We start from the raw sequence: 12,687 nt of genomic DNA on the forward strand, positions 1-12,687 counted from the left end.
TGAGGTGGGAAAGAGAATTGTGGTCAAATCATCACAGCATTTTTCATTTAAAAACTCACTAGGTTTTTGCCTCCTGTACTTCCACCTGTAAGCCTGTTTTCTGAGATGCTGGCTGCATCGTTTTCCATTGCTGTGGTGGCTTATGCTATCGCAGTATCAGTAGGAAAAGTATACGCCACCAAGTACGATTACGCCATCGATGGGAACCAGGTATGGTCACCCTTTTGCTGAACTGGTTTTATAGGGCTGAAAACAAGAAAAAAACATAAAAGATTTTGGTGTCAGCTAAAGAAGAGGTTGGATTCTTTCATCTGCCCTTATTGGGTTGGTTTCCCTCTTGTGCTTGCTAATTAGAAGTTACTTTGAAATATGCATGCTACATCACTTTGCAAACTTCAAAAAAATAAGTTGAAGTCATCCTAATTTTAAAAGAGCAAATTCAGTCAGGTCATTAATAACATTCAAAGTTAACCTATTAGGTCAGAATAAGAATTCTTCAAGTAACCCGGTGTCTCCTGGTAATTATTTTCAATGGCAGCTATAATACAACAAAACAGTGCAACAAACATCATTAATGATATTTGTGATCACTTTAAATTGAGGCGGTTCACTGTACAATTAATAAACCCAAGCAGTTTCTGTGGGCATATGATACATTGCCAGGCAAGCTGATTTCACAATGCTTGCAAATCTGCAAGTGTTGTACCTGTATATTTCTGAAGACACAGCATAGCTCTTACAGCAGCTAAACGATTAGTAGTCGAGCACAATAATAGCTCTGCCAGTCATAATACCCTTCACAGCAATGTTCAATACTTTACGTGAGAACTGCAGACACACCACTCACCAGGCAGTGAAAAGGCATTTTCGCAAAGGATCAGTTACTATTGTCAACCTTAAAAATTATTGAGAGTAGTGAGGCCTCTCTTAGCTTGCACAAAGTCGGACTCCAAACTCCTGATGTCTTACGAGGCCACCAGGTACGTTTAATGGTAAAAAATTAAGTTGGACCAACAGGCAGGGTGGGTTTGGGAATTTGCTTTCTTAATGCACTTCCTTAAATACTCAGCGAGGGTCTTGCAATTATTCTATTTGTAGCATCACTGTCATCCAGTCTCTCCCTTAGGAATTCATTGCCTTCGGGATCAGCAACATCTTCTCGGGATTCTTCTCTTGCTTTGTGGCCACCACTGCCCTGTCCCGCACCGCTGTCCAGGAGAGCACGGGAGGAAAGACACAGGTATGAAGTGACAGCTTGGTGATATCCATCTCAAAGAGCAAGTCAGGGGGTGGCAGCTCAGAGAGGCTTGCACAGGAACTGAGCAGGACAATTAGCCTTTGGGACTTGCGTGTCCTGATCCGATTCAGCTGGGCTTTCTTGTTCCACCCGCTCATCTAAAACCTCCTCAAAGACAACATTTGTGGTTTTCTGATACAGCAAATCTCAAATCTCTTTGTGTCAGTGCTCACCTGGCATATAGCTATGCTTACCTGCTTTTCAAGGTCAATAACAACTGACAAGGAATCAGTAACAAAGAATGCTGATTTTTATCAACTTGTTACCTGAGGAGAGAGAGGGCCTAGTAAAAGCACTTCACGGCTTGGGGAGTTATTATATTTTCAGGAAAGTGAAAAGCTCTGTTCACATTTCCTTTACAACGATCAGGGATTTCCTCTAGAGGCCTTTGGTCCCACAGAACACCAGTTTGCTAGCCAAGAATATTTCTGTTGTAACATTTTTGGCATTTCTTCCTGAGTAATATTTTTCTTTCCTAAAGTTCTGAACGTGTGAGTTCAACCTTACCCTTTAAATGTGGTTTTCAGTTGTTGCCTTTACAAGGTGAAAAAAACAACCAGCATCCCGGTTAATCTCTGGATAATCCCCCATCGGCAGTCAGGAAGCTGGGGAGCCGTTCCCAAAGGCCACCCTTTCCAGACAGACACAGAGTCAGATATGCCAAACCAAGTGGTTGGGGACAAGGGACAGACCCAGGATTTGTTTCTGTCTGTTATGCCGTGTGGGTTTTATCCTCCCAACACAGGAACAACTATTTATGAGTAAACAGTACATTGGGATTAGAACAGAGAACAACAAACCCAACTACATCATATAAAGCACACACCACAGAGTCTTCAGATGGGTTTTTATGAAGGCAGAGACACAAATAAGTATAAAAGAGAATGAGGAAACTAATGAGTCTGACAGTGGCTTGCCCAGGGAGAGCTGGAATCGTCCCCATGATGCATGTGATGCTCTTTTCCTATTTATGATGGATCTTGTGACAGACTCAGAAGAATTGGCCTCTTCCAATTTTTTGGCTTCTTTTGAACAAAAATTTAATTTTCAGAATTTTTTCTTTAAAACAAAATTAAAAAAAACAACAAAACATTTCCAGCTCTGCAGGAGCAAGTAAAATAATACAGCCCATTCTGGGAAGCATAATCAGAGACCTGTGACCCAGGGGAAGAGGTCAGAGCTAATTTCCAAAGCTGTGCCCATTTTGGGCCCCAGCTGTCAACAGCATGCACTTCTGCTGCTTTCATCCGAGACAGAGCACTGACAAGCTGTCCTGCCTGCGTGGTCTTAAGTAGATGCAGGCAAATCCCGAACCGCTGGTGTCCGTTCTCCTGCTGTTGCCTCTAGGCTCAAGGGAGGCTTGGGCTGGCCGCACCAAGCCCATGGGCAGTAAGAATGCCCATGTAAAGTGACCTCCTTGGCACAGGCTTGGGGGGATAATGGTATTCTGGTAAGCTAATATCCCCAGCCACACACTGGAGTGTATTATATTTAGGAATGAAGGATGCCAGGATTTCAGGATTGAAGAATGAAACAAGTGCAGAAATGTCTTGCTATTTAATTGCTGAAATGTATACTAACGTTCTAGGGTTAAAAGTCTAAGTACCTGAACCAAAATCCAGGGACTCCTGGCCAAATAAACTGGCGCCTCTTCTCCCATGTGGCTTCTTGTGTATTCTCTTATGTTGAAGCCTCAGTTTCAGCATCTATAAAATGGGCATGATAATTGTATCCATCTCATAGGGATGTTGTGAGGATTACATAAGAAAGTGTTAAGTCCTAGCACATCCTAGCACATGATCATTGTTACACTCCTAAAGGTAGGAATAGCATCTTAGTACCTATGATACATATATTGTACCTGACACATAAGAAACACCTGGCATATATTTGCTGAATGAATGAATGGAAGAATGAGCATTGGTGGACATTAATTGGTCTCAGCACATGTACAGATTACAGAAAAACTAAACATTGCAACCTGCTCTTTCTCTCTCCCCCAATCTGACTCCTACTGACCCATGAAAAAGTAAGTCTGATTACAAACTGCTCTCTAGCTTTCGTTACCCCGCACTTAACAGACTAATTGATTTTCTAGTAATTGAATCTGCTTGTAAATATAAAGTCTAGAGTTTCTCACAAATGAGCCTTATAAAATAAGTACAAATAATTGATCCCTTACAGATTTTAATATAGTGACCAAATTAGCCTTGGCCCCATTAATGGAGACGACTTATTACATATACTTGGCAAGTAGGTGGCCACTCTCCTGGCAGCTCGCTGTGGCCCCTGTCCCCAAATCTCCATATCTTTCACTGAGGCACAGAGTCCTACATCCATTGGGATGCAAATGGCTCAGGAAATTGGTTAAGTAAGAATGTTAAGGCAGGAAGGGGAGGGGAGGGAAGGGGGAATAGGAGGGAGGGAGGAGATCAGCTTCTCTGTTTAGTAAGGAGAGGGGAAAGCTCACCAAGGTACTGGGAACCTGTAGGTGTTATGGTAGGAAAAGCGTAGAACAGTGAGCCAGACGTTTAGTATGTCAAATACATAGTGTTGCCTCAGGCTGACCCAACTGCAATTCCAACATAAATGATCCATTTGCCAGGTGGAGTGAATGCTTTCCAATTAAGTTCTCTAATTTTCTAGTTATATTTGCTGTGTCTGTCCATCTCCCTAAGTCAGACCTCTTGTTCTAGGCAGTGCTTGTGCTCAGCACAACCTTCCCCTGGCTTTCCTCTCTCACTGCTTTGCTTCTGGCTTTTCTGTCTCCTTTTCTCCTTTGTTTCAGAGCTTCTAGTCTTCACCTTGGCCCTGCCCCAGCTGTCTCCACAGAGAATTCCTGGGTCACCTAATCAAACCAGAGAATAGTTTCCACCCCCTCAGCCTCTCTCCTAACTTTACGGATCTTAGGAGAGCTTTTTTTTTGCCAGCCAAGGTAAAATTCCTGAAGCTTCCTTTTACCCCTGCTATGGCCGGGTAGCTCTGAAGCCACTGTTCTGGGCTGCCTGGGGACAAGGCCCTGAGCCTGCCCCTAAGGGATCCTCAGAGGAAGCAGGAGACGCTGCCCTACCTCTCCATGTGCCAATGTGGCATTTTGAATTTGCTATAGGGTGGGTAAATTTATTTTCTCTGAGACTTTTATGGGAACCGTGTGTTACAAGTACGAAGTGTCACCAGAGTTGCTGTTACGGCTGCTGCATCGGTAATGCAGAAGAATCAGGTACATGCCAAGGGGATTTATTTCCCAAGAATACGGCCACGATGTCTGTTGTTGGGAAAGGGTGGTGGTCTTTGTTTCCTGGCATGGAAAATAACTAGGTTGGCCTCCTGAATTGACAGCAAAATGACAGGGTGATAGGGGTATAATATATCCAAATGAAATCAGGTCAAACAGGCTTTACTTCAGTGGGCTCAGTCTCCAGATTTTCTTTAATTTCTCTGCCATAGCATGTGGGGCGCGGTGGCAACGCCATTCCAAGATGGCGCCCGCTTCCTGGTCAAACCCTGCTGTTAGTCTGACAAACAAGTGCTCAGCGCATGTGCAGAGTTTGTCTCCTCCCTTCCAAGTGCCTTATCCAATCAGACAATGCCCAGTGTACTTACTGCCTTTATAAGCAGCCGCCGAGAACGCCTCGGCGTCTCCGCATGTAACCAGTTAAGCAATCCCCATTAAAGCGCTGTCAGAAGAACTCCGGTTGCCGCGTCTTCCTTGCTGGCGAGGCGGGCGCGACAATAGCATATACATATATATATATATATATATATGTATATGTATATATGCCATTTTTATGGAGTGTGAGCAAATAATTCTCATTTCTGTCAACAGTATTGAGCAGAAGGGGGGAAGTGGGAAGCATGAAGTGAGCCTGTGAACAGGCTCTCACACAGCCAGCAAGCTGGAAGACAGGAGGGGGGATGAGCCCTCTTCATGGGAGGTGTGTGTCTTTCAGGTTGCTGGCATCATCTCGGCTGGGATTGTCATGATCGCCATTGTGGCCCTGGGGAAGCTTCTGGAACCCTTGCAAAAGGTATAACCCTGCTTCCTCGCACACCCATCGCATAACTTCCCTTCACCACTCTGCTACCAGAGAAATAACAGGAGCCTTAAAAATCATCACATGGAAAACCATTCCCCTGAATAACACAGCCTTCCTTGTCTCTCTTGGCAGTCGGTCTTGGCAGCTGTTGTGATTGCCAACCTGAAAGGGATGTTTATGCAGGTGCGTGATGTTCCTCGGCTGTGGAGGCAGAATAAGATCGATGCTGTAAGTCACCCACCGCTCATTTTTCCCTGAAATAAGATTTGGTTCTTATATGCTTCCTGCCATATCATCATGTTTCCCTGTCTCCTAAGTCTTACTTGCACTTTGGGAATCCCAGAGCAGAAATTGGAATTGTGTGGATAAACCAAAGCCATGAAATTCTTCCACGTGAACTGCATTTTGTGAAGATCCTGTATCTCTGGGAAGATCCGTTTCCAGCAAGAATCCCATATGAGGCTCATTTATACACCCTTGGCATTTTGCAGCCAAAAAGCAAACAAATTTTTAAAACCCTAGATTAGAAGAACAAACAAAACAGAGCGTGGCGTGATGGGTCACGCCTGTAATCCTAGCACTCTGGGAGGCCGAGAGTGCTCCCAGGTGTTGTGGCTCCGGCTTGTAGTCCCAGCTACTCAGGAGGCTGAGGCAGGAGGATCTCTTGAGCCCGGGAGTTTGAGGTTGCTGTGAGCTAGGCTGATGCCACGGCACTCTGGCCTAGGCAACAGAGTAAGACTCTGTCTCAAAAATAAATAAAATAAATTTAAAAATACAAAACAACACAAAAACAAACTACAAAAACTCATGCTGATTTTAATTCTGACTAAGGTAACCTTCACAACTATTCTGAGGAATTATAAAAACCAGAAGCTAAGTCCTTTAGAGTTCTGCTGTAATTTAAACCTTGACCGATAAAAAGAATGAGAAAACTTCCTACATATTGATATAGAAAGATCTCTAAGGCAAATTGTTAAGTCGAAAAGAGACCAAAATAGAAATGCTGGGGAAAAGTGCAGACACACACACAGAATAAAAGAGGATACAGGCAGAGAGGGAGGTTGGGAATGGGTGGAGAAGGGAGAGAGTTGTGAGCAAGCATTTTCACTGTATAACCTTTTGTATGTAAATTCCCTTTTGAACCATGCAAATGTGTTGCCTATTCAAAAATTTAAAAATAAATGGGACAGTTGGTATTAATTAGGAAGGCCAGTTTCTACTTAAATATGAAATAAGTGAAGTTATGATATTTTTTAAAAGCTATAATTTGTGTGTGGATAGTTGATGTTATTTTTACAGGTAGTCTATCATCTGATGGTGCCTCATGAATTAATATAATTCTTTTCATTTCCATTTTTTTCTAGGTTATCTGGGTGTTTACATGTATAGTGTCCATCATTCTGGGGCTGGACCTTGGTTTACTAGCTGGCCTTATATTTGGACTGTTGACTGTGGTCTTGAGAGTTCAATTGTGAGTAATATAAAACCCAGATTTCCTATAATCTGGACAACACACCCTGAGCTTTCTTATGCTGTTTTGATAAATGTAGTGAAACCACTTTCTTTCATTGTAGTTACTATACATTGAATGATTCTATGAATTAAGCACAGAGTGCTTTACAGATGTTATTTGACTTTTAAAAAAAATCCTATGATAGGTCAGGCACAGTAGCTCATGCCTGTAATCTTAGCACTCTGGGAGGCCAAGGCAGGAGGATCACTTGAGGTCAGGAGTTGGAGACCATCCTGAGCAATAGCGAGACCCAGTCTCTACTAAAAATAGAAAAAATTAGCCGGGTGTGGTGGTGCACGCTTTGTAGCCCAAAGCGTGCACTAGGGAGGCTGAGGCCAGAGGATCCCTTGAGCTCAGGAATTTGCTGTTGCAGTGAGCTATACCTATAGCTGCACTCTAGCTGGGGTGACAGAGCAAGACTCTGTCTCCAAAAGAAAAAAAAAAATCCTATGAATAGGTCTGATTATTTTCATTATACAGGTGAGAAAATTAAGCTCAGAAAGAGTAAGAACCTCCACTAAGGTCACACAGCTAGTAAGTAGAAGAGCTAAGATTTGAACCCAGATGTATTTTATCCCAAAATCTATGCACTTAGTCACCTGATCTATTGCTGTGTTTTCCTTGTAAGACTAAAAGATATATACTTCAGCCAAAGATTGGGGTTGCTTTCTAGTTTGTTTTCAGTTTTTGAGACAGGGTCTTGCCTCGTCACCGAGGCTGGTGTGCAGTGTCGCGATCACAGCTCACTGCAAGCTCCAACTTCCGGGGCCTTTTCCAATTTCTTGGCTCCTTTTCTACAAAAATTTAATTTTAATTTTCTTAAAAAATTTTTTTTTTCCTCCACTCCTGACTTAGCCTCTCAAGTAGCTGGTATTACAGGTACAGGCCACCACTCCCAGCTATGAATAATTTTTAAATTTTTTGTAGAGACAGAGGTCTCACTGTGTTGCACAGGCTGGTCTTAAACTCCTGGCCTCAAGGGGTCCTCCCACCTCAGCCTCCCAAGGTGCTGGGATTACAGGTGTGAGCCACTGTCCCCTGCCTATAGTTTCTTCTTTTAAATAAGTTGAAGTGTGTCAAGCACTGGTTCTAAGGCTTGGGACAAGACAGCTGCTAACTCTATTATAGTTCCTGTTTTTCTTTTAAAGCTGGTAACCCAAAAGTTACATAACCCAGCACAGGAGAACTTTAAAATAGTTGATTATAGCCAGAATCCATTCAAATCTGTCAAACAAGGCATATATCCAATAAGCCACGCCATTACATGAGTTAAACATCATTAGCTCATATGCAGAGTGAAAGCAGCAAATGCACGACTTAAATAATGAAAAACAGCCAGCGATGGAAGGCGAGGGAGCCTGAAAGTGGTGTTTTGGTTGGTTTTGTTTTGGCTCTTGAGAGGCTTTAGCTACATGCCTCCTGGGCCGGGAGGGGGAACAGAGCCTCCCTCCCTCCCTCAGTGTTGCCATTGTCTTTCCAGACTTCTGGGCCTTTCTCTGCCTGCACTTGGGCATGAAGGAAGAAGAAACCTGGAAAAGCATCAACATAGATGTCTCCACCTTAGCATAAGCTCACCTCTCCCACCAGCCAGTTTCCTTCCTGCCCTTCCTCCCTACCCCGGCATGTTGGTGCTTACCCAAAATGCTGTGTTTTCTGCCTTGGCACCCTGAAACGGTTGCCCAGGGGCATGAAAAAGTTCGCCAGCTCCCAAAGTGCCCAACTGGCTGCTAGGAAATAACTCAGACGCTGTCCTTAGAAGATGCTACCTCTCATGCTGTATTATGCCTCAGTGTCTATTTTTTCCTGTGTAGGTGTGGTTGGGGAAAAAAAGGTTTTGTAGAGAGACTAGCTTATGCGTTTTAAGTTAAAAATCAGCACAACACAGTAAGCCAAGCAAAAACTGGTAGCAGATTTTTAGCTACTGGTTTGGTAACTAGGCTTTTCGCCAACAAAAAGCAGTACCCTGCACAGTATTTAATTTCCAGTAATTATAATGTTGATCTGGAGAACACAATGCTGAAAGTTACTGCAAACAGATACTCTTTCTTCAGGAATATGACCCTAGTCATACTTGAAGAATCATGAAATTTATCTGATTCCATCAGCAACAGGAAATCAGCAGTCTGGTTGATGGGAAGGGCTTATTTCTGGTCCTCCCAGGCTCCTATTTCTATAAAAAGAGACTAATTTGATCCCCACCAGACTCTCCACACTTCATCAGGAAGTTGCCGAAAGTCACAAAGAAGAGCCAGGCACTAAAGACCCAGGGGTGGAATCAGGGGCTGCGCTGTCCTTTACTTCTGGGCCTTTCCTAACTTCTCTGAACCTCACTTCACTTAGTAATGAAAGTAAGGATAATACTGCTGACCTTTTAGGGTTATGGTGGGGCTTAAATAAGATTTCACATGTGTGGAAAGCTCATTGCTCATCCTACAACGTGTTGTGCACGTGAAAGTGTGATGCTCATTATTTCTCTCAGCCATCAAAAGAGAGGCACAGTTTCTCCTTCTCCCCCACTTCCACACAAACACCAGCTGTTCACTTCAGAGTTAGCAACAGCAAAATGTCATCCGCAGTAGAGACAGAGTCCAAAACACCAGAATGATGGGCTGCTTAGTAGCTGTTATTTGTTTTTAACTTTTTATTCCAAAATATGACTGTTCCCCCAAAAAATCTTGACCTTGATTTTTCTTTTTAGTCCTTCATGGAATGGCCTTGGAAGCATCCCTAGCACAGATATCTACAAAAGTACCAAGAATTACAAAAATGTAAGTGCCTTTGTGAGATATTGGCTGGACTTGGGTTTTTGAGCCTGGAATCTCAGGAGTTGCATATTTCTCTTTTAGCACGTCTGGTACAAGGTAGCTGAACGGGACGACCTCTATTGGGAAAATCCATTAGTCCACAGGGGGTGTCATCAAGACTTTTGACTCAGTGTACCTTCTGACCTCCATGGCTTATATGAATGTTGTCCATACTAGCTGGATATCATTTTAATGTAAAATCATTGTAGGAGGGATTTAAAAATAATAGGCAATTAGATTATTTCCAGATGTTTAATCAAAATTTTATTTCTCTGCAATATAATTCTTCTATGAAATTGCCTGAAATCCTTTTAATATTTATTCAGTTATGACAAGAGATTTTCAAGTTCTCTGTCACTAAGACCTTATTTGACATTTTGCTTTATCCTTGGAATTGGAAGAAATAATATATGATATAAGCAATGAAAAACAAAGAAATTAAACATCCCACTGATGAGCTTGTGTTGCCTGCAAATAAAATTGCTTAGTGATCACTAGGGGAAACAAAGATGAAAAAGCAGAGAAAGTAAATTAAGAAAACATAAATTTAGCAAAAAAAAAAAAAAAAAATTAATGTGAACCTAGGAATTTGTAGTCTAATTTTACCTTTAAACATTAAAGAAATGTTGGACATTGAACCTGGAATTTCAGGAGCTGCTACTTATTTCCATAATCTTTCTGTTACATTGAGCCAAGTGTCATCAAGAGCTAAAAATCATTTTAGAGACTTTTTTGGCTCTGGGTAGGGAACCCTAGACTGAGTTTGGGGTTCTGAGTTCTAGGTGCCATCTTGGTGAGACCTTGCCCACATCACTTGGCCTCTCAGGGCCTCAGTTTGCTCATCTGAAGCAGCTAGGCTAAAATTGCTTTGATTCTGTGATTTGTGGGTTCTATTTTTCGTGTGGCCATTGTGTATCAGGGTAAGAATAAGCAGACGACATTACAGGCCTCAGTTCCGGTAAATCTCCTTTATTTTACTACTGTTTTCTTTGCTGCTTTTAAAGAATTTTCACAAAATCGAGAGGGTTAGTGATATTAACTTGAGGAATATCACGTCACCATTCTGAGCCTCAGTCTCTTCATCTGGAAATCAGAGGGTTGAATAATTGCCTTCTAAAGCCCTTTCTAAGTTTGACTTCCTGTAGGACTGTGGAGGTCCATGCGTTTTGGTGACCTATTGCCTCCCTGCCGAGAAAGGTTGAGCCTGGTGCCAAGCTCCTCTGAGCAGGTGTGATCTGGCTCTTTCTTTGCTGTTGACAACTTAAACAATAAGTGACTGAAAACGAGAGTCACACTCAATTGAGATTTATTAAGCCAAAGTCTGAGGACACACCTAGGAAAAGCACAAACCACAGAAGCACCTGTAGCCTGGGCTCTCTGTGGGAGTTGGGAATTCAGTATTTAGGGAAAGAAGGCATACAGGAAAAAAAAAGGAGGGGTAAGGGGTGAACAGTGAGGCAAAGGGTTACTTACATTCTTGTGGAGCTCTAAGTGTAGTGCCAGCAAATTACATTTTACATAAGACAAGGTGAACATTGAAACAGGGAGTGGAGGAAATAGTCAAGGACTAGAGTGGGCAGAAGGGTGACTGATCTCACCTTGTCCTTGGTCTGCATCTGTGGAGATAAGATTGTCAGGTGTGAAGAGGAACAGAACTCAGGTTCAAGAATTCATTCAGGCTGAAGTCCTGTGGTTATAATTGGCCTGTGCTTGTTTTATAGGGGGCTATATCTTGAAAGGTTTAGGGCTGAAGGAAATCAAAAATATTTTCTCCCAAAATACATTTCTTTGACATATTTTGAGACGGATGCCGGCAGGCAGAAATAATGCTGCAAAGCTGTCTCGTGAGGGGGAAATTTGCATCCTGAGAGAATCTCCATTAATGCAGCCAGGTCCTCCTATCCGAGGTAGGAAAGATTAACTGAGAGTCTGACAGCTTTAAAGGTCTGAACAGAAACATTTACCATCTGTTCTCTCCGAGGGCTGTTACCCCTGAGGCTTTATGTGCATAGCAAGACCGCCTTTGCCAGCCGAGCTTCCATTCTCCCTCCCATAACCCGTCATGCTAACAGAAATCTGCTCTGTCATAACCCAAGCCCCACCATTCTTCAAAAAAACCCTCTGTGCCTCATTGAGGAGTTGAGTCAGGGAGAGGATGGCAGCACTTCATGACTCAGTTTCCCAGGCACCATTCTCCCTTTGGCATAATGCATTTTGGGGTCCTGAGGTTTTATTTTTTCTTCACGTCAAATGGCCTGAAATTGTTTAATCTCAATTGTTTTCCAATGCCAGATTGAAGAACCTGAAGGAGTGAAGATTCTTAGATTTTCTAGTCCTATTTTTTACGGCAACGTCGATGGTTTTAAAAAATGTATCAAGTCCACAGTAAGTACTTAATCCCTAGGACTTTGGTTTCTAACCTCCTTTGGGACTTCATTCATTCTACCAGTATTTACTGGACTCCAATTGGGAATGAGGCTCTATTCCCCTATTCTCTTTGTGTGGGGTATTAAGAATTATAACATAACATCCTTGCCCTCAAATAATTTACAATCTATTTAGGGACAGAAAAAAACATGAGCTGGGCATAGTGGCTCATGCCTGTAATCCCAGCACTTTGGGAGGCTGAGGTGGGAGGATCTCTTGAGGCCAAGAGGTAGAGGTTACAATGAACTGTAATCACACCACTGTACTCCAGCCTAGGTGACAGAGCAAGACCCTGTCTCAAAAAAAAAAAAAAAAAAAAAAAAAGAAAGAAAAAACATGTATAATAAAATCCAGATAGCAATAACTATGCCAGACAAAAGCATCCAGGTGGAATTTGAGTAAGTTCCAAACAAGCAGTATGGACAGTAAGTGTTAAGAGTTCACTATTTTTGTTAAGAACTCCATTTGTTTAGAATGGCATCATGTTTAGAATGGGGAGGGTTGCCCAGTTGGAACAAAGAGTAAGAAGTGGTAGTGGAATAGATAAGTAGGAAATTCTGGTCTTGAATACCATGCTGTGCTTCAAACTTGGAGTTTGCCTCTAGATCA

At 42.5% G+C, this 12,687-nt stretch overlaps 1 protein-coding gene across 1 annotated transcript in view; it reads left to right on the forward strand.

Annotated features, from left to right (window-relative positions):
• Positions 1–12,687, forward strand: part of SLC26A4 (solute carrier family 26 member 4) — a 52,959-nt gene that overhangs the window by 25,359 nt on the left and 14,913 nt on the right. The window contains exons 8-14 of the mRNA XM_012746050.2: positions 63–210; positions 1,127–1,240; positions 5,248–5,325; positions 5,467–5,562; positions 6,699–6,805; positions 9,546–9,615; positions 11,944–12,036. Of these exons, the coding sequence (XP_012601504.2) occupies positions 63–210; positions 1,127–1,240; positions 5,248–5,325; positions 5,467–5,562; positions 6,699–6,805; positions 9,546–9,615; positions 11,944–12,036 (706 nt within the window). The remainder of the gene's footprint in view (positions 1–62; positions 211–1,126; positions 1,241–5,247; positions 5,326–5,466; positions 5,563–6,698; positions 6,806–9,545; positions 9,616–11,943; positions 12,037–12,687) is intronic.

The sequence above is a fragment of the Microcebus murinus genome, chromosome 9 (genome assembly GCF_040939455.1).
Source record: "Microcebus murinus isolate Inina chromosome 9, M.murinus_Inina_mat1.0, whole genome shotgun sequence".
NCBI classification, from domain to species: domain Eukaryota; kingdom Metazoa; phylum Chordata; class Mammalia; order Primates; family Cheirogaleidae; genus Microcebus; species Microcebus murinus.